The sequence below is a fragment of the Pristiophorus japonicus genome, chromosome 2 (genome assembly GCF_044704955.1).
Source record: "Pristiophorus japonicus isolate sPriJap1 chromosome 2, sPriJap1.hap1, whole genome shotgun sequence".
Lineage (NCBI taxonomy): Eukaryota > Metazoa > Chordata > Chondrichthyes > Pristiophoridae > Pristiophorus > Pristiophorus japonicus.
In genome coordinates, this window is record NC_091978.1 from 312,737,506 (window position 1) to 312,759,057 (window position 21,552).

At 48.8% G+C, this 21,552-nt stretch overlaps 1 protein-coding gene across 1 annotated transcript in view; it reads right to left on the reverse strand.

Moving 5' to 3' along the window:
* The window catches only part of gask1b (golgi associated kinase 1B), a 134,442-nt gene that overhangs the window by 21,509 nt on the left and 91,381 nt on the right, over positions 1-21,552 (reverse strand). Inside the window, exon 2 of the mRNA XM_070871745.1 lies at positions 17,625-17,839. Coding sequence (XP_070727846.1) covers positions 17,625-17,839 — 215 coding nt within the window. The remainder of the gene's footprint in view (positions 1-17,624; positions 17,840-21,552) is intronic.

Here is a 21,552-nt window from a genome sequence, read left to right on the forward strand (position 1 = left end):
AGCACACCCCTCCCCTGGGTGAAAACGCAATTGCGCCCCATTAACGCCCTCCAGAGGCATTAACGCGGTTATGAAAAGGGGCAATTTCATCCACTTATTTTCTAAACAATATGTGATAAGTATTCCAGTATTAAGTATTTCCAAGTAATATGTAATAAGTATTTCAGTACTCCAATCCCTCCAGAAATTTGGGGAAAATGTCTTATGATAACGTATCCAAATCTTCCTGCTTGGCTTCCACCTGATTTGGCTCTATAAATGTTTGCCCACTCCTGCTGTCACCTCTGCAAGCAGATACAGTGGTGGATAGTATCCTAGCCTACTGAGCTACTCCTGTTCCCTATAGTGAGAATAGATGGATTTCAAAGCACAGAGGAACCCTGGAATAGAATTGGCTAACAGAAGAATTGCATGAATTTTTAACGAAAATTTAGCCCACCTCGTGATCTTATGGCTCAAATCTGAAAAGACATGGGCCGGGGAGGGGAGAATTGGGTGCATTTGCACCTCCCGTTTGCAACCACGGGGGCGCTAATGGGGCGCAAATGACTTTGCGCGTGGGCACGGCGCCGTTAACAACTCCCACTAAGTGCAGCGCGAATTTAGCGCCTGCGCTATGGCTTTGCGCCCTGATCTCCTGCGCCCGGAGATCGTGACATCATCGCCATGTGCATTGCCCTGTTACCACCCTGGCCCCTAAATTGGATTCTGTCCCGTGATGCTGCTCTGGGCGATAACAGTGACAGCTTCAGTGGATTTGTACCAGCCGGCCACTACCGGGGCAAAATTTAACGGCTACTGACGAAAAAAAATCTGCCTTTTTCCTTGCCGCTCCAATCGTACTTTGGTCACAGGGTCAGTGCCATGATCGCTCAGCCTGGCACTCTACTTGAGTGCCGGGCTGATTGCATGGCACCCAGGGTGGTCCAGGTAGGTGGCTTCTTCTTATGCAGAGTAAGCAGCTTGGGCCCTTGCCTTTAATTGAGGGAAGAGCCCTTCATACCTGTCAGCGCTAAACAGCCCAGTATGTAGCGCTGCTGAGGCGTGTGCCCCATTACTGTTAAATCCTGACTAATGTACTGACTTACACGAGACACATACTGAAGTCAAGGTCACTCAGGACGTGCACCTTTTATTCCAGCTCTCCAGTGCCGCACTTGCCTGAGACCTCCCTTTATATACCACAGTGGGACAGGTATGGAGTGTCTCCTGCAAGTGCACCCCTGGTGGTAAGGTATGCTTATTGTTACAGGTCATATCCAGTTACAGTCATGTATAGCATGGTAAGATACAGTTATATACAGTAATATGAGATACATGACATCACCCTTCCCCAAGGTCTTATTGCCTTTCCTTTATAGATTCAGTCTCTCAGGTGGTCTGCGCTCTCGCGTGGAACGTCTTAGTTGTGGTTCAGTTGTTTGCCTTGGTGCCTGTTTTTCGTTCGGTGTGATTACTGGTATCTCGCCTGAGCTGTCTGTTTTGTTCGGTGTGATTGCTGATATCTCGCCTGGGCTGTCTGTTGAGATAGCCCTTTCCTCAGGTTGTTCCACCTGTCTGTCCACAAGGTGTGGTGTGAGTTCCACATTGTAGTCTGCCTCTGGTTCTTTAGTGTTATCAGTGAATCTACGCTTTACTTGGTCTACATGCCTCCGGCAGGTTTGGCCATTGTCCATTTGTACAACCAGTATCCTGTTTCCCTCTTTGTCTGTTACTGTCCCTGCAAGCCATTTGGGACCCCGGCCATAGTTTAGCACAAACACTTTGTCCCCTATCTCATTCCACCTCCCTCTCGAATTTCGGTCATGGTACTGAGTTAGCTTTTGATGCTTAGCCTCAACAATTTCATGCATGTCTGGGAGGATTAACGAAAGCCTGGTCTTTAAGGTTTGTTTCATCAATAGTTGCACGGGGGGAATCCCAGTCAACGACAGTTACCACCCCAGGAAGGAAGTAGAGCGCTTGATTTAGGGCTTCACTTCCTTCCGAGGATGGTATCCTGAATTTATTGGGAGGGGCGAGACTTCTGCGCCTGGTACAAAGTCTCTCCCTTCCTGAGTGCTACCACCCTTAAACAGGGTGATACCCAATCTCTAGGTCATGATTTTTTTGACTTATCTTTTCCAGGTTTCTTGTTCTTACTATCACTCCCTTCACTATTTTGCCGAGTCACTAGTATCCATGAAAATGCCGACTTCAGCAAAACAACTGCCCACTGAAAGCCACCTTTATACGATTATATGGGGATGGGGGGGAGGGAGGACGGTGGGTATGGATCAGGGAATTTAAAAGGGATTGTTTTGCACATGCACAGTACAGAAGAGGCCGATCGGCGAGAAAGCCTGCCAGTTCATGCACATGGAGTTTCTAAGTTGCCAACCTGCAACAAGGTCCCTGGAATTAAGTTATGTGGGGTACATCCCGATGGAGAGAGAGTGTTCAATCCATATTTAGCAGATATTAACTCTAATTGCATGCATTTTTGAGTAGCTTGAGTTGGAGACGCTTAAATATATTGATGGCTTTCTGGCACATGCCCAGCTGACCAATGAAAATGTTTTTCTTCTTTATTGTTTTGTACAGTTAGCCTTTGGATTCCTTTATTATGTTCTTCTTCCTCTGTCTTTCCCAAGTTATATCCCCTTTTATGGACCTTTTTTTGCTGGTACATGTCCTCTGTGAATCCTCCAGCACATTTGAGTGTAACTTCAGAAAGAACACCAAATGTATGGTATACCAGCTCTGCCTACACTGCCACAAGATCCCAGTCTCCTCATGGTGCACTTTAGAACATAAGAACATAAGAATTTGGATCAGGAATAGGACATATGGCCCCTTGAGGCTGCTCCGCCATTCAATAAGATCATGGCTGATCTTCGGCCTCAACTCTACTTTCCTGTCCTATCCCCATATATCTTAATTCCTCTGGAGTGCCAAAATTTATCTATCTCAGCCTTGAATATACTCAAAGACTGAACATCCATGGCACTTTGGGGCAGGGAACTCCAAAGATTCACAACCCTCTGAGTGAAGGAAATCCTCCTTATCTCAGTCTTAAATGGCCAACCCCTTATCCTGGGACTATACCCCCTAGTTCTAGACTCTCTAGTCAGTGAAACAACCTCTCAGCATCTACCCTCTCACTTCCCCTCAGAATCTTATATGTTTCAATGAGATCACCCCTCATTCATCTAAACTCCAGTGTGTATAGACCCAATCTACTCAATCTCTCCTCTTAGGACAACCTTCTCAGCCCAGCGATCAATCTAGTGAACCTTTGTTGCACCGCCTGGCACTCTGCTTAAATAAGGAGACCAAAACTGTCCACAGTACTGCAGGTGTGATCTCACCAGAACCCTGTACAATTGTAGCAAGACTTCCTTACTCTTGAACTCCAACCCCCTTGCAATAAAGGCCAACATGCCATTTGCCTTCCTAATTACTTGCTGCACCTGTATGCTAACTTTCTGTGTTTCTTGTACTAGGACACCCAAATCTCTCTAAACACGAACCTTTAATAGTTTCGCACCATTTAAAAAATATTCTGTTTTTCTATTCTTGCAACCAAAGTGAATAAACTCACATTTCCCCACATTATAACCTTGGGAGATCAAATAATTTCTGCTTACACACAAGAAAAACAAATGAAAATAAATGGTTTGCGTCCTAAGTTTATTTACTGAATAAATCAAACTGCCTCTTATTTCCCCTCCCATTCTACTGATCTGTCATCTCTCTTAAAAACAGAAGACAGTAGATTTCAAGTGGTGTTGCCCCAGGTGAAGACACCCCTGATTCATGCCTAATTCTGATGCAGGGAAAGAAACGGCAGGTCGCTTCCATCTTGGGTTTCATTGCGCCATTTCCTGAATTAAATGGTTTGTAGGAAACCTGTTCCTTCTGCCAATACTCCACTTGTATGGCTCCCAGAAAGCATGCAGGAGCTGTGAACGGTGACTTATCCTCAAATGTCCATTCTTTTCCTTTAGTGAAGTATTTAAAGAAAGAAAGACTTACATTTATATAGCGTCTTTCATGACCACCGGATGTCTCAAAGCACTTTACAGCCAATGAAGTACTTTTGGAGTGTAATCACTGTTGTAATGTGGGAAACGCGGCAGTCAATTTACGCACAGCAAGTTCCCACAAACAGCAATGTGATAATGACCAGATAATTTGTTTTGTTTTGTTGATTGAGGGATAAATAATGGCCATAACATTGAGGATAACTCCCCTGCTCTTCTTCGAAATAGTGCCATGGGATCTTTTACGTCTACCTGAGACAGCAGACGGGAACTCGGTTTAACGTCTCTTCCAAAAAATAGCACCTCCAACAATGCAGCACGCACTCAACACTGCACTGGAGTGTCAGCCTAGATTTATGTGCTCAAGTGGGACTTGAACTCACAATCTTCTGACTCAGAGGCCACTAAGCCACAGATGACGCACCCAAAATCTCCTTCTACTTTAATAGCATGTCTGAACAGAGAAACTCACAAATATAATACATGTCTATGACTCCATGGCACTATCTGGAGAATTTCACCCTTCCAAATCCTTCCCAATACACAAAGCCTAATCCAGATCTGAATAACACTGATTCCCCTTCCCTTTCAAAACCAACATCAAAGTGGAACTAAAGCATTGTCTTTGTCCCTCATTATAATTTCCATGCCCCTTCCCAGCCATTGTCTTAGGTTGAACCAGCTTTTTTCCAACCTTGGTGTCCTATTCAACAACAAGCTGAACTTTCGACCCATTATCCTATCCATCACATAAACTGCCTATTTCCACCTCTGTAACATTGGCCACCGCCACCCCTACCTCAGTTCACCTGCTGCCGAAACCCCATCCATGCTTTTGTCACCTCCAATGCTCACTTCATCAGCCTCCCATCTTCCACCTTTCATACACTTAAGCTCATCCAAATTTTCCCTATTACTGTATCCTGCACCTCACCTCATCCCATAGGCCCATCAACCCTGTCCTGGCTCCTGGATTGCTGGGCTTCAAATTTAAAATTCTCAACCTTGTGATTAAATCCTTTCATGGCTTCACCTCACCCTATCTCTGTAACTTTCTCCAGCACTGCAACCACTGCCCTCCTCACTGCCTCCCCTAATTTCTGAGCTCTCTATTCTTCTGGCTCTGGCCTCCTGTGCCTTCCCCCTCCCTTTTCCCCACCATTTGTGGCCATGCTGTCAGCCACCTAATCCCTATATTCTTGAATTCCCTCCCTTAAGCCTTCCACCTTTTCAACTCCCTCTCCTCTTTAAGACCTTCCACAAACGCTGTCTCTTTTACCAAGCTCCTCGATGTCCATTTTTTGATTACTCCTCTATGAAGCATATTGCGACATTTTTTTACATTATAAATGCAAGTTGTTGTTATTGTTGAATCCAATGCCAATCTGTGAGCTCCACTAGTGCTTTTACTGCATCAATTTACATGTAAATCTAGAGCATATTTTCTGTATAACACAGTTCAAAATGTACCCAAATATCCTGGCAATTTAACTCAAAAATGGGAACCGAAGAATAGCCACCACTCTGCTTTTCATGCATGAATTTTTCTCATCAGAAAGTATTTTTGGAAAAGGCTGGGAGGAATGGTTTATATGTTTCTGCAAAAAAGACAGCTTGGACTCATGGCCTATGGATGTCGATAAAAGGAGAGGATGCTGAGCTTTGAAAAGCAGGAAGTATTGATTAATGGAACCTTTTACACAGACTTTCCACACTGGATATCTCAGAAATAACCACAAATCCATTGTTTCTTAAATAGAACACATCACATAACTCATGTGTTAATCTGTCATAAGGGAGTTACTTCTTAACCTACAGATGTATTATTTGAAGAAATTCACAGCACAATTTATATATTTTTGTCGCATTGTCTATCCCTCTTTAATTACTCTATGCTATCCACCATTGAACAACTAAGGGTGCAGTAAGTTTGACCTCTACTCATCCTGTCAATCTATGTGGATTCAAATCTCAGGGGGCGATTTTAACCTATCCGCCCGGGCGGGTGGGCAGTTAAAATCGCCCAGGTCACTTTCCCACCCTGGAACCATCAGGAGCTGACCTGCCACTATTTTAACCTGTAGGTGGCAAGGACACGTGCCCAAAACTAACGGGGTACTTTTTAACATATACATGTTGAGTTCCAATCAGGATCCGACTGCAACCTTTACTAGAAGGTGGGAAGCGACAGTGAGTTTCCCACCAGGCCAAACCAGCGAAGAAGCAGATCAGGGACAGAAGAAGCCCAAAAAGATAAGTTTAATTTTTTTTTACTTTCCTTGTGAGGCCAGGAGGAGCAGAAGGACTTCTCCAGGCCCTACAAGGATCCTCCGGGCCCCACAAGGAAATCTTAGATTCTCCTTGCCACGATCTTGCTCCCCCACTCCTGCACTGATCACAAGGTCCCCCGTGGGATAGCCCAGCAGCCAATTCCGCCACTTAACTGGGCTGCACAAATTTCTGCTGCTGACTGCCGACTTCCCACCCAGAACAGGTGAGAGGTCAGTTGGCAGCATTTAAATGAGGCCCGGGAGTTAAAATACCTCTTCTTTGCAGCAATGGATGAATTTTGAACTGACATGAAAACTCACCCACTGAACACTGGCCTGCAGTTAATATCAAGGCCTCAGTCTCACGGGTGAAAAGGTGGTGCACACCGTATGTATAATATCAAACTGTTTGTCCGACATCCAGCACTGGATGAATAGATATTTCCTCCAATTAAATATCGGGAAGACCGAAGCCATTGCCTTCGATTATGCAACAAACTTCATTCCCTTTCCACTGATTCGATCTCTCTCCCCAGCAACTGTCTAAGGATGACCAAGTCTGTTCGCAACCTTGATGTTATATTTGATCACAAATTGAGCTTCCTACCTCATATCATTCTATCACTAAAACTGCCCATTTCCACCTTCGTAATATTGCCCGTCTCTGTCATTACCTCAACTCTTCTGCTGCTGAAACTCTCATCCATTTATCAGCTCTAGACTTGACTATTCCAATGCACTCCTGGCCGGCCTCCCTAGTTCTACCCTCCATAAATTGAGGCCATTCAAAACTCTGCCACCCATGTGCTAACTCGCACCAAATCCCGCTCACCCATCTCCCCTCTGCTTGCTGACCTACATTGGCTACCAGTTAAGCAACGCCTCGATTTTAAAATTCGTATCTTTGTTTTCAAATCCCTCCATAACCTCGATCCTCCTTATCTCTGTTATCTCCTCCAGCCATATAATTCCCCTAGATTTCTGCGCTCTGCCTTTTGAACATCCCCAATTTTAAATAATCCACCATTGGTGGTTGTGCTTTCAGCTGCCTACGTCCTAAGCTCCAGAATTCCCTCCCTAAATCTCTCCGCCTCTCCACTTCTCCTTCCTCATTTAAGACGCTCCTTAAAAACTATCTCTTTGACCAAGCTTTTGGTAATTTGTCCTAACATCTCCTTATATAGCTCGGTGTCAAATTTTTCTTTTTAATATACTCCTGTGAAGCTCCTTGGGAGATTTTATTACGTTAACGGCGAGATATAAATATAAGTTGTTGTTGTAAAATCCAAGGCCTAGACATTTGGGTTGTTTGCGCCTCCCGTGGGGCACAAACAACTTTTCGCCTGGGCGCAGCACTGCTAACGACTCCCGCTAAATTCCACAGAATTTGCCCTGGAACAAAAATTGGGGAGCGCCCCCTGAAGCTGCGCAGGGCGATCCCAGCGACAGCTTCAGGGGACGTGAACTGGGCTGCGGGCTGCTCGCTGGATGCTACTATAATGGGAGGTGGTGGTCAAGTTAAAAAAAATATGCCATTTTCCTTCAACGCCCCGTCAGTGCCGCGATCGAAGGGTCCATGCTGCACTCGTTCAGCCTGGCACTCTGCTTGAGTGCTGGGCTGATGGCATGGCACCCACGCTCCACGGTTGTCCATGGAGGCCCGTTTCTTACCTGCAGCGTTTGCAGCTTGGGCCCTCCCCTTTTAATGAAGGGAAGATCCCCTCTTACGTGGCAGCGTTACGTGGCCCAGTGTGTTGCGCTGTGTCCCACTCCCGACCCGTCTGCCCCACTAACTGCCCCAGAAAGGAAGTGGAGCACGTTATTTTCCGCACCACTTAATTTCGGGGGCAGTAACCCAAATTTTTCGAGCGGTGAGGGACATCCGCGCCTGGCCCAGAATGGCTCTCCTCCCAGATGATACCGCCCCCAAACAGGGCGCAACAGAATTTCACGCCCAGATTGTCTGCTATACCATTATGCTTTATTATTTTGTATTTGTAATGGAGACAATTGAGGAAAAAGAGTAGTATGCAGTAAATTTAAATTATTATTATAGTGCCCACCACCATAGTGTCAGCGTGATTTACAAAGTGAAAAAAGGATAGCAATCAGGAGATGGGAAAAGTTAATGGGAGAAGGGTTGGCGAAAAGCATGTTTAAAGAGATAGGTTTTATTAAGAGACTTATGAAAGAAAAGACAGTGGGAGCGGTCAAAGTGATTTTGAGAAGTTCCAAATTGCAGGGTATAGTGACTGAAAGATCAGGCATGAATGGTGGAGCAGGGAGAGTGAGGAACAAGCAGTATTACAGAGATAGAGCAGCAGAAGGTACAGGCTGGAGAAGAATACACAGGGTGAAACCATGAATGGATTTTAACATAAGCATGAGTACCTTGAGATTAATGTGCTCATGGACAGGGAGTCAGTTGAGCTTGGCAAGGACAGGGGTGATAGAGTTGACTCAGGCACAATAGGTCAAAGGGCACTAACATCATGTAAAAATGCTTACCAATAAAGAAAGAAAGACTTGCATTTATACAGCGCCTTACAACCGTTGGACATCTCAAAGCGCTTTCTTTTGGAGTGTAGTCACTGTTATAATGTGAGAAATGCAGCAGCCAAGTTGCGCACAGCAAGCTCCCACAAACAGCAATGTGATAATGACCAGATAATCTGTTTTTGTTGTTGATTGAGGGTTGATTAATAATGTAAACGTTTTCCCAAATTGTTTAAGAAGTTTAAAAGTTGATTAAAAGTTTAAAAATTGAGTCCCTTTAGCCGGTTCGACACCAGCCCTGGAGTCCCTTCGACCAGTTCAGCGCCGGTCCCAGAGTCCCTTCGACTGGTTCAGCGCCGGTCCCAGTGTCCCTTCGACCGGTTCAGCGCCGGCCCCAGAGTCCCTTCGACTGGTTCAGCGCCGGTCCTAGAGTCCCTTCGACCGGTTCAGCGCCGGCCCCAGAGTCCCTTCGACCGGTTCAGCGCCGGTCCCAGTGTCCCTTCGACCGGTTCAATGCCGGCTCCAGTGTCCCTTCGACCGGTTCAATGCCGGCCCCAGTGTCCCTTCGACCAGTTCAATGCCGGTCCCAGTGTCCCTTCGACCGGTTCAATGCCGGCTCCAGTGTCCCTTCGACCGGTTCAATGCCGGCCCCAGTGTCCCTTCGACCGGTTCAGCGCCGGCCCCAGTGTCCCTTCGACCGGTTCAGCACCGGCCCCAGTGTCCCTTCGACCAGTTCAATGCCGGTCCCAGTGTCCCTTCGACCGGTTCAATGCCGGCCCCAGTGTCCCTTCGACCGGTTCAATGCCGGCCCCAGTGTCCCTTCGACCAGTTCAATGCCGGTCCCAGTGTCCCTTCGACCGGTTCAGCGCCGGCCCCAGTGTCCCTTCGACCAGTTCAATGCCGGTCCCAGTGTCCCTTCGACCAGTTCAATGCCGGCCCCAGAGTCCCTTTGACCGGTTCAATGCCGGCCCCAGAGTCCCTTCGACCGGTTCAATGCCGGCCCCAGTGTCCCTTCGACCGGTTCAGCGCCGGCCCCAGTGTCCCTTCGACCGGTTCAATGCCGGCCCCAGAGTCCCTTTGACCGGTTCAATGCCGGCCCCAGAGTCCCTTCGACCGGTTCAATGCCGGCTCCAGTGTCCCTTCGACCGGTTCAATGCCGGCCGCAGTGTCCCTTCGACCGGTTCAGCGCCGGCCCCAGAGTCCCTTCGACCGGTTCAATGCCGGCCCCAGAGTCCCTTCGACCGGTTCAATGCCGGCCCCAGAGTCCCTTCGACCGGTTCAGCGCCGGCCCCAGTGTCCCTTCGACAGGTTCAGCGCCGGCCCCAGTGTCCCTTCGACCGGTTCAATGCCGGCCGCAGTGTCCCTTCGACCGGTTCAGCGCCGGCCCCAGAGTCCCTTCGACCGGTTCAATGCCGGCCCCAGAGTCCCTTCGACCGGTTCAATGCCGGCCCCAGAGTCCCTTCGACCGGTTCAATGCCGGCCCCAGAGTCCCTTCGACCGGTTCAATGCCGGCCCCAGTGTCCCTTCGACCGGTTCAATGCCGGTCCCAGTGTCCCTTCGACCGGTTCAATGCCGGCCCCAGAGTCCCTTCGACCGGTTCAGCGCCGGCCCCAGTGTCCCTTCGACCGGTTCAATGCCGGCCCCAGAGTCCCTTCGACCGGTTCAGCGCCGGCCCCAGTGTCCCTTCGACCGGTTCAATGCCGGCCCCAGTGTACCTTTGACCGGTTCAGCGCCGGTCCCAGTGTCCCTTCGACCGGTTCAATGCCGGCCCCAGTGTACCTTTGACCGGTTCAATGCCAGTCCCAGTGTCCCTTCGACCGGTTCAGCGCCGGTCCCAGAGTCCCTTCGACCGGTTCAATGCTGGCCCCAGTGTCCCTTCGACCGGTTCAGCGCCGGTCCCAGAGTCCCTTCGACCGGTTCAGCGCCGGCCCCAGTGTCCCTTCGACCGGTTCAGCGCCGGTCCCAGAGTCCCTTCGACCGGTTCAGCGCCGGTCCCAGAGTCCCTTCGACCGGTTCAGCGCCGGCCCCAGTGTACCTTTGACCAGTTCAATGCCAGTCCCAGTGTCCCTTCGACCGGTTCAGCGCCGGTCCCAGAGTCCCTTCGACCGGTTCAGCGCCGGCCCCAGTGTCCCTTCGACCGGTTCAGCACCGGCCCCAGAGTCCCTTCGACCGGTTCAATGCCGGCCCCAGTGTCCCTTCGACCGGTTCAATGCCGGTCCCAGAGTCCCTTCGACCGGTTCAGCGCCGGCCCCAGTGTCCGTTCGACTGGTTCAATGCCGGTCCCAGTGTCCCTTCGACCGGTTCAGTGCCGGCCCCAGTGTCCCTTCGACCGGTTCAGCGCCGGTCCCAGAGTCCCTTCGACCGGTTCAGCGCCGGTCCCAGAGTCCCTTCGACTGGTTCTACCCCAGGCCTCAATGAGTCGGCAGGCTCAGAAGAGTCGGCAGGTCCCGTCGGGCCCCGAAGAGCCGGCGGGCCTCAGGAGAGTCGGTGGGTCCCGGCGAGTCTCGGAAGAGCCGGCGGGCCCAGAATAGCCAGAGGGCCCCAGGGTCCTTTCAGCCCAGGGTAGAAGCGGGCCAATGCGGGGTCCCTTTGGCCCGCGATAGAAGCGGGCCGGTGCTGGCTCCCTTCGGCGGGGTCCTAGGAGATTATCCACACATCTTGTTCAGCTGGCTGTTGGAATATACTCCCCATCTTTTTAAATTTTTCATCAACTTGAAGAACTTTTTTTCTATAACTTTTAATCAACTCCTAATCTATTTATTAAACCTGCAATCAACCTGCGTTATTTTTAAAAAAAATAATTTGGAAATATTTTTAAACTCTTAAATTTTTAAAACAACTTGGAAACCTCTGGGGAAATTTTTAACTTTGCAAGAAACTTTCCAAACATCCCTCGGAACCCCAGTGGGTAGCTGACCTTCCCAATGCCTACCCCCAACCAAGCCTCGGGCCATCTACCGTAGGCAATTAGGCTTATACAGCAGTGCCTGGTCTCCAGTTGCCTTGGACCCCCTTGCCACTGGACCAAGACCTTGCTCAGCTAAGCCTGTGTGATTGCTGGTGTGCAGCGGCCACCCCACGTTAAAAGAACTCACACACAGGCATCTTTCACTTTGCTAATATGAAGTTCGGGACCTGGAACATCAGGACCCTCATGGACAATTCCAACAGCAACAGGCCGGAACACCGCACCGCCATAGTTGCCCAGGAACTTAGAAGTTTTGACATTGACATCGCCGCCCTAAGCGAGACCCGGCGGGCAGGGGAAGGCCAGCTCAAGGAACATGGTAGAGGTTACACCTTTTTCTGGAAAGGAAAACCAGAGGAAGAAAGCCGCCTTCATGGAGTCGGCGTCGCCGTCAAAAATGAACTGGTCAACCGCCTCAAAGACTCCCCCTGTGGGGTTAACGAATGCCTCATGACTCTTCACCTTACCCTATCCCGGAACCAATGCACCACAGACATCAGTGCGTACATCCCAATAATCGATGCAACGGACGAGGCTAAAGAGGGTTTTTATTCCAACCTCAAGACATCCCACGGGCGACAAATTGATCCTCCTAGGTGACTTTTGTTATGTCTAAAATAAAGCAATGTGACTGAGTACTGTAGACTTGAGTAAGTGTGACCTTAGTCTCTTTATTCTGACTCCAGAGTGCTGGTACAGCATGGGAGGCCTGCTTATATACAGTGCTCCCAAGGGATGCTACGATCACTTGGGACTCCAACAGATTTGCCCTCTGGTGGCGGTAGAATGCTGGTTACAAGGTGTTGCATACATAACATCACTCCGCCCCCCCCGCCCCCCTCCAAAGTCAATAGTACATTTATTTACAGGGTGAGACGATCTGGGGCTTTCCGCTCCCTAGTCGATCGTATCGCTACAAACACAGGTGCAGGTGAGTTGGTTGGGCCTTCGCTGGGCTGCTGCGCAGCTGGCCTTGTTGGGCTGCTGGGGATGATGAGTTCAGCTTCGTGGTCAACCGTGATGTCGGTCGCCACTTGTGTGTGTATCGGAGGGTCGAAGTTGGTGGTGTCCTCTTCAGGTTGCTTGTGGCTGTCTGTGAATCGCAGTTTGGTTTGGTCCAAATGCTTTCTGCAAGTTAGTCCATTTGCAAGTTTGATCTCAAACACCCTACTCTCTTCGTTGGCTATGACAGTGCCAGCAAGCCATTTGGGACCATGTCCATAGTTGAGTACAAATACAGGGTCATTGACTTCAATATCGCGTGACAAATTTGCTCTCGACATGATCATGGAGATCAGGGTGGACTAGAGAGAGCCTTGTTTAGAGTGCCCAGTGGGAACCCCGGTGAGCGAGTGGCATCTTGTGCGCTAGCTGAGTAGGACTCGCGACAGGTGGGTCTGCAGGGAGTCTTCCAACACGCGTTTCAAGCTTTGCTTGATGGTTTGGACTGCCCGTTGTGCCTGGCCATTAGATGTGGGCTTGAACGGGGCAGATATGATGTGCTTGATCCCATTGTGTGTCATGAATTTATTGAATTCAGCGCTGGTGAAGCATGGCCATTGTCGCTGACAAGGACATCAGGCAGGCCGTGCGTGCCAAACATGTCTCGTAGGCTTTCGATGGTGGCGGTGGACGAGCTTACAGACATTATTACACACTCAATCCATTTTGAATAAGCATCCACAACAACCAAAAACATTTTGCCACAAATGGGCCAGCAAAGTCAACGTGGATCCTAGACCATGGTTTGGAGGTCCATGAAGACAAACTTAGCGGTGCCTCGCTGGATGCATTACTCAGTTGAGAGCAAGTGTTGCATTGGCGCACTCCAAATCTGAGTCGATGCCGGGCCACCACACATGGGATCTGGCTATAGCTTTCATCATTACTATGCCTGGGTGGGTACTGTGTAGGTCGCGTATGAACGTTTTCCTGCCTTTCTTAGGCAAAACCACGCGATTACCTCCCAAAAGACAGTCCGCCTGTATGGACATTTCGTCTTTGCGCCGCTGGAACGACTTGATCTGTTCATGCATTTCCACTGGGACACTGGACCAGCTCTCATGGAGGACACAGTTTTTTTTACAAGAGTCAATAAAGTATCCTGGCTGGTCCAGATCCTGATCTGGTGGGCCGTAACAGGTGACTTTTCGGTTTCAAATGCATCCATCACCATGAGCAAGTCTGCAGGCTGTGCCATTTCCACCCCGGTGGTGGGCAATGGTAGCCGACTGAGAGGATCAACGCAGTTCTCTGTGCCTGGCCTGTGGCGAATTACATAGTTATATGAAGATAGCGTGAGCGCCCATCTTTGGATGCGAGCAGAGGCATTGATATTAATACCTTTGCTCTCTGAGAATAGTGCTATGAGAAGCTTATGGCCAGTTTCTAACTCGAACTTATCAAAATAATTGAGGAGCCCCAGGAACGACCGCAGCTCCGTCGCGTTCTGTGGTCTCGGCGTGTTCTTGATGGCCTCCGTTTTGACGTCAATGGGTCTGATGCCGACTTCTGTGATTCTTCTCCCTAAGAACTCGTCCTCTGGCGCCAGGAAAACATACTTCGAGCCTTTCAACCTGATTCCCACACGATTTAGCCAGTGTTCGATGGTGTCCCGACCTGTGATCAATATGTCATCCTGGAAAACCACATTGCGTGGAACGGACTTTAGCAGACTCTCCATGTTCCTTTGAAAAATAGCCATGGCTGATCGAATCCCAAACGGGCATCTATTGTAGATGAACAAACCTTTGTGCATGTTGATGCAGGTGAAGCCTTTCGAAGACTCCGCCAGCTCCTGCATCATGTAGGCTGAGGTCAGGTCCAACTTGGTGAATATCTTTCCTCCTGCCAGCGTTGCAAATAGGTCGCCTGCCTTGGGTCGCGGGTACTGGTCCTGCAGTGAAAAACAGTTAATCGTTACTTTATAGTTCCCACAAATTCTGACCGTGCCATCGCCCTTGAGAACCAGAACAGTCGGACTGGCCCACTCGTTGAACTCAACCAGCGCGATGATGCCCTCTCATTGCAGCCTGTCCAGCTCGATCTCCACTTTCTCTCACATCATATATGGCACCACCAGTGCCTTGTGGTGGTTGGGTCGTGTACTGGGAACCAAGTGGATCTGCACCTTCGCCCCAGAGAAATTTCCGATGTCTGGCTCAAACAACAACGGGAACTTGCTCAAAACCTGGGCACATGAGGTGTCGTTGACAGACGAAAGCGCTCTGATGTCGTCCCAGTTCCAGCGGATTTTTCCCAGCCAGCTTCTGCTGAACAGTGTGGGGCCATCTCCTGGTACAATCCATTGTGATAGTTTGTGCACCGTTCCATCATAGGAGACTTTTACTGCTGCACTGCCAATTACAGGGATCAGCTCTTTAGTGTAAGTTCTCAGCTTTGTATGAAGAGGACTCAGCTTGGGCCTTTGTGCCTTGTTGCACCACAGCCTCTCAAAGGCCTTTTTGCTCATGATAGACTGACTCGCACCCGTGTCCAATTCCATGGATACTAGAATTCCATTCAGTTCAACTTTTAACATGATCGGTGGACATTTCGTGGTGAAGGTGTGTACCCCGTACACTTCTGCCTTCTCGGTTCGAGTCCCTAGTCCGGTTTGATCCGCCATGGATCGGTCATCCTCTGCAATGTGGTGATTTGCAGGGTTTGCAGCTCGTCTGCACATTCACTGGAGGTGTCCCATTGTTCCACAGCCTCTGCACACATAGTGTGTGAAGCGGCATTGATGAGCTCAATGATCACCTCCGCAGCGCCAACAAGATGTTAACTGCCTCGCATTCACACTTGATGGCAGACTCTGAGTCATCTGAGGTCATGCAGCTGCAGGCGTGTACATCCTGCCATATGCATTCCTGCCTGAAAATGACGTTACTTTGTGTACAGTACTTGCCGATGCATCTTTATGCTGCAAAATTTGTTTGGTGTTATCGCTGGTGGACATAAATGCCTGGGCTATCGTTATGGCTTTGCTCAGGTTTGGTGTTTCAACAGTCAATAGTTTGCGAAGAGTAACTTCATGGCCAATGCCAAGCTCAAAAAAGTCTCTTAGCATTTGCTCCAGGAATCCACCGAATTTGCAATGTCCTACAAGGCGCCTTAGCTCGGCGACATAGCCCGCCACTTCCTGGCCTTCAGACCGGTTGACATGTATAAAATCGATACCTTGCCATCAGGATGCTCTCCTTTGGATTTAGATGCTCCCGGACCACCGTACACAGTTCTTCATCCGGTTTGGTTGTTGGTTTCACCGGAGCAAGAAGATTCTTCATGAGGCCGTAGGTTGTTGTCCCGCAGATGGTGAGGAGGATCGCCCTTCGTTTAGCAGCATTCTCATTCCCTTCCAGCTAGTTGGCCACGAAGTATTGGTCGAGTCACTCCATGAAGGCTTCCCAATCATCACCTTCTGAGAATTTCTCCAGGATACCAACAGTTCTCTGCATTTTCGCATGATGGTTCATTATCGATTACTCGCCGCCAGTTGTTATGTCTCAAATAATGCAATGTGACTGAGTACTGTAGACTTGAGTAAGTGTGACCTTAGTCTCTTTATTCTGACTCAAGAGTGCTGGCACAGCATGGAAGGCCTGCTTATATATAGTGCTCCCAAGGGATGCTGAGATCCCTTGGGACTCCAACAGATGCGCCCTCTGGTGGCGGTAGAATGCTGGTTACAAGGTGTTGCATACATAACTTTAATGCCAGGGTCAGCAAAGACACAGCCCTCTGGGGAGGCGTGATTGGCAGAGAGGGGGTAGGGCAAGCCAACTCCAGCTGTACCCTACTCCTGACAAAATGTCTAGGTCACGAACTGCTCATCACCAACACCGTGTTCCACCTGAGGAACAAATACAAGGCACCGTGGCAACACCCTCGCTCCAAACACTGGCACCTGCTTGACTACGTCATCATCCGAGCCAGGGATCGCAAGGATGTGCGCATCACCCTCGCCATGATAGGAGCTGACGATTGCTGGACGGACCATTGCCTAATCCGATCCATCATCGATATAAACATAGCCCTGTGCTGCAAAAAAGTTAATGCCGGGACACTTAAAGAGAGCACTATATAGCCAGCATCTCACAGCTAACCTGGCGTGCCCTGATGACCCTGAGATGCTGAATGCCCACAGCGCTTGATCTGCCCTCCAGGTCTCCATAACCAGTGCCTGTGAAGAGACACTTGATTACTCAACCAGAAAACAACAGGATTGGTTTGATGAAAATGATCAGGAGATCCAAGAACTAATAGATCGCAAGTGCAGAGTATTTCTGAGCCTCAAGCAACAACCCAACTCAGGAGCAGCAAAGCAATGTTACAGACGGCTCAAGGCTGAGGTCTAACAAAAAACCCGAGATCTAAAGAGCAGGTGGTGGATGGAGAAAGCACAGGAGATACAACAACTGGCCAACAGCCACGATATGCGAGGATTCTTCATTGCAGTCAAGGCCATCTACAGTCCAAACACCCAAGGCCCCACCCCACTCCTGGCCAAGAACGGGGAAACACTCATCAAGAACACCGAGGCTGTCAGGCCGCGCTGGAAAGAGCACTTCGAAGATCTCCTCAATCGAGACTCTGCCTTTGACTCGAGTGTTCTCAACTCCATCCCACAGCATGCTTTAAAGTGTGAACTCTTCAATTCTCTGTCATTGATATTCCTCACTTTGAAGAATAAAAATATTTACCAAAATATAAATGTTATAAATTATCAATGAAACTGTAAGAAGCTGTTGCATGGGGAAAAATATCACCAACAGGCACCAAAATATAATTTTTGTTCATTTTGGAGGGGGAGTAATCCTGAATTAAATTAAGAATGTACAGTACTTTCAAACTGTTCCTTACCTGCAGTAGAAAATCAAAGAGAGCTAGTTTGCACCATTCATAGTGGTGAATAACTGTACAACTCCAGGCTGGTTTAGGAACTTTGCCATGGACCCAACACTTCCATTTTAGTGATTGCTGGTAAGACATCCAATTCAATTTGACTGTAGACTGAGTGTCATTATCGGTGATTGACAAGGAAGCATCCCAGAGAATAACAGGACGAGGGAGGCCATCTTTGAAAGAGAAAAAAGATTTTAGGTTTATCTGATCTAATTTACATTAAGTACACCACCAACCATAGATAACATACAGTATCATCTCTGACTTTTGGAATAACCCAGAAAGCCTATTTAATGAGAGCATGTTAGTGGTAGTTTCATGATATAGGCTTTCCATAAAAAATGACTAGCATCTATATAGCAGCTTTGAAGTCCTCGGGACATCCAAAAGAGCTTCACAACCAATTAATGATCTCCTTTTTTTAAAGGGTATTATTTGTTACTTTCTCAGCAAACACAGCAATTAACCAACCTTGCATTCAGCAAGATCCCACAACTATATGAATGACCAGTTAATCTGCTTTGGTGGCACTGGTTGCAGGATGAATATTGATCAGGACACTGGTAGATCTCCCTTCTCTTTCAAAATGTGCCCTGAGATGCTGTACATCCACCACAACCGGAAGACTTAAAGATGTCACCTCCGACAATGCAGCACTCTCTCAGTACTGTACTGAAGTGTCAGCCGAGATTATTTGCTCGAGTTCTGGAGTGAGACTTGGGGCCGGATATTTATGACGAGATGGAGATGGTACAGGGGAGCGTGGTAGTGCGGGGAAAACACAGCAAGGCTGGGGACGCAGAGGTCCTGCCAAATTTAATAGCAGGACCACATTTGAATTTTTTTCCAACGGAAGAATGCTGCAACCGGGGACCGTTGGGGAGAATTGGAAGTGAGGGAGCGACAGGTTGGTGACGGGGGAGATGGGGGGGAGGGGAAGGAAGAGAGTGGCAATTGAAAGGAAGGCAGCAACAGATTGGGGCTTGTAGGGGCAGCGGGGAGGTCACTGATTGGCAGGAGGGAGACAGAGTCTGTGATTGGCAGAGGGGAGGCCAAAAGCTTCTTTGAGCAGTAGAGGGGAGCACTTCTGCTCCTCCTGGCCTACAAGGAGTGATGTACAAAGTACTTACCTTCTGGAGCCCGCAGTTCCCACCTGCCTTTCACTGCCAGGTTTCTTGAACCCTGGGAAATCCGGCCGGCAGCAGTTAAATTTAAACCAGTGAAAAACTGTCCAGGTATGTCCTGTCCACAAAGAGCAGGACAAATCCAATCCGGCCAATTACCTCCCCATCATCTTACTCTCAATAGTCGGCAAAGAGATGGAAGATGCCATCATTATCATCATAGGCAGTCCCTTGGAGTCGAGGAAGACTTGCTTCCACTCTTAACATGAGGTTCTTAGGTGGCTGTACAGTCCAATACGAGAACCACAGTCTCTGTCACAGGTGGGGCAGGTAGTAATTGAGGGAAGGTGTGGGTGGGACGGGTTTGCCGCACGCTCTTTCCACTGCCTGCGCTTGATTTCTGCACACTCTCGGTGATGAGACTCGAGGTGCTCAGCGCCCTCCCGGATGCGCTTCCTCCACTTAGGGCGGTCGTTGGCCACGGTCTCCCAGGTGTCAGTGGGGATGTCGCACTTTATCAGGGAGGCTTTGAGGGTGTCCTTGTAACGTTTCCGTTGTCCACCTTTGGCTCGTTTGCCGTGAAGGAATTCCGAGTAGAGCGCTTGCGGACTATGTGGCCTGCCCAGCAGAGCTGATCAAGTGTGGTCAGTGCTTCGATGCTGGGGATGTTGGCCTGGTCGGGGACGCTAATGTTGGTCTGTCTGTCCTCCCAGGGGATTTGTAGGATCTTGCGGAGACATTGTTGGTGGTATTTCTCCACCAACTTGAGGTGTCTACAGTAGGCCAAATCGACAGGCTGGTCGGCTGTCGGTTGGGAAGACCAGCGGACATGTTGACCATGAGCTTGGTGGCAGTTTTGAGGGCCTGGTCTTCAAACACTCTTTTCCTCAGGCGGCCAAAGGCTGCACTGGTGCACTGGAGGTGGTGTTGGATCTCGTCGGCAATGCCTGCTCTTGTTGATAGGAGGCTCCCGAGATATGGGAAGTGGTCGACGTTGTCCAGGCCTCGCCGTAGATCTTGATGACTGGGGGATAGTGCTGTGCAGTAAGGACAGGCTGGTGGAGGACCTTTGTCGTGCTGATGTTTAGCATGAGGCCCATGCTTTCATATGCCTCAGTAAATACATTGACTGTGTCCTGGAGTTCAGCCTCTGAATGTGCACAGACGCAGGCGTCATTCACGTACTGTAGCTCGACAACAGAGGTTGGGGTGGTCTTGGACCTGGCCTGGAGACGGCGGAGTTTGAACAGGTTCCCACTGGTTCTGTAGTTTAGTTCCACTCCAGCAGGGAGCTTGTCGACTGTGAGGTGGAGCATGGCGGCGAGGAAGATTGAGAAGAGGGTTGGGGCGACAGTGCTATCAAGCAGCACTTAAATACTAATAAGATGCTAACCGATGCCCAGTTTGGATTCCTCCAGGTTCACTCTGTTCCAAACCTCATGTCAGACTCAGTATAAACATGAACAAAAGAGCTGAATTCCAGAGGTGCGGTGAAAGTGACTGCCCTTGACATCATGGCAGCATTTGACCAAGTGTGGCACGAAGGAGCCCTAGCAAAATTTAATGGAGTTCAAGATGAAAACTTTTCACTGGCTGGAGTCATAACTAGCACAAAGGATAATGGTTGTGGTTGTTGGAGGCCAATTATCTTAGCCCCAGGATATTGCTGAAGGAGTTCCTCGGGGCAGTGTCCTAGGCCCAACTATCTTCAGCTGCTTCATCAATGACCTTCTCTCCATCCTAAGTGCAGAAGTGGGGATGTTTGCTGATGATTGCACAGAGTTCAGTTCCATTCATAATTCCTCAGATAATGAAGCAGTCCGTGCCCATATTCAGCAAGACCTGGATATCATCCAGGCTTGGGCTAATAAGTGACAAGTAACATTTGTGTCACACAAATGCCAGGCAATGGCCACCTCCAACAAATGAGAGTCTAGTCGCCTCCCCTTGACATTCAATGGCATAACCATTATTAAATCCCCCACCATCAACATCCTGTGGGTCACCATTGACCAGAAACTTAACTGGACCAGCCACATAAATACTGTGGCTACAAGAGCAGGTCAGAGGCTGGGCATTCTGCAATGAGTCACTCACCTCCTGACTCCCCAAAGTATTTCTGCCACCGACAAGGCACAAGTCAGGAGTGTGATGGAATACTCTTCAATTGCCTGGATGACTGCAGTTCCAACAACACTCAAGAAGTTCAGCACCATTCAGGACAAAGCAGCCCACTTGATTGACATCCCATCCACCACCTTAAACATTCACTCCCTCCACCACCAGTTGCGGTCAGAGCCAGAGGCTTCCTTTGTACGAATGCCTCTGACCCGAAAAAAATCTACGAAACTACCTGTTGGTCCTGGAGGAACGTAGGATATCGATCTGAGACCTTCATTCCCTGCGCAGCGCATGGAAGGTGTCTTCCACATACGCACGCACAAGCTGGAATCATGTGAGCCTAGACAACCAATCACTTTGCAATATTCTCATTGCTAAAAATGGGAACTCTGTACGGACCTCCCATTACTGTCAATGAGAAAAAACACTAAAACACCGAAACACAGCACAATAAATTTTTTAAAATCTCACATATTTAAAATTAATTGAAGTTAAATGTAATTAAATGTTTTGGAAAAAAAATATTTGGGGGAATTTTTTTTTGTGTGTTTTAATAGGCGTAAAAATAAACTTACCTTCATGGACAAGGTTTTTAATATAAAAACGAATGATCAAATTAAATTTTTCTATGTTTTAAAAGT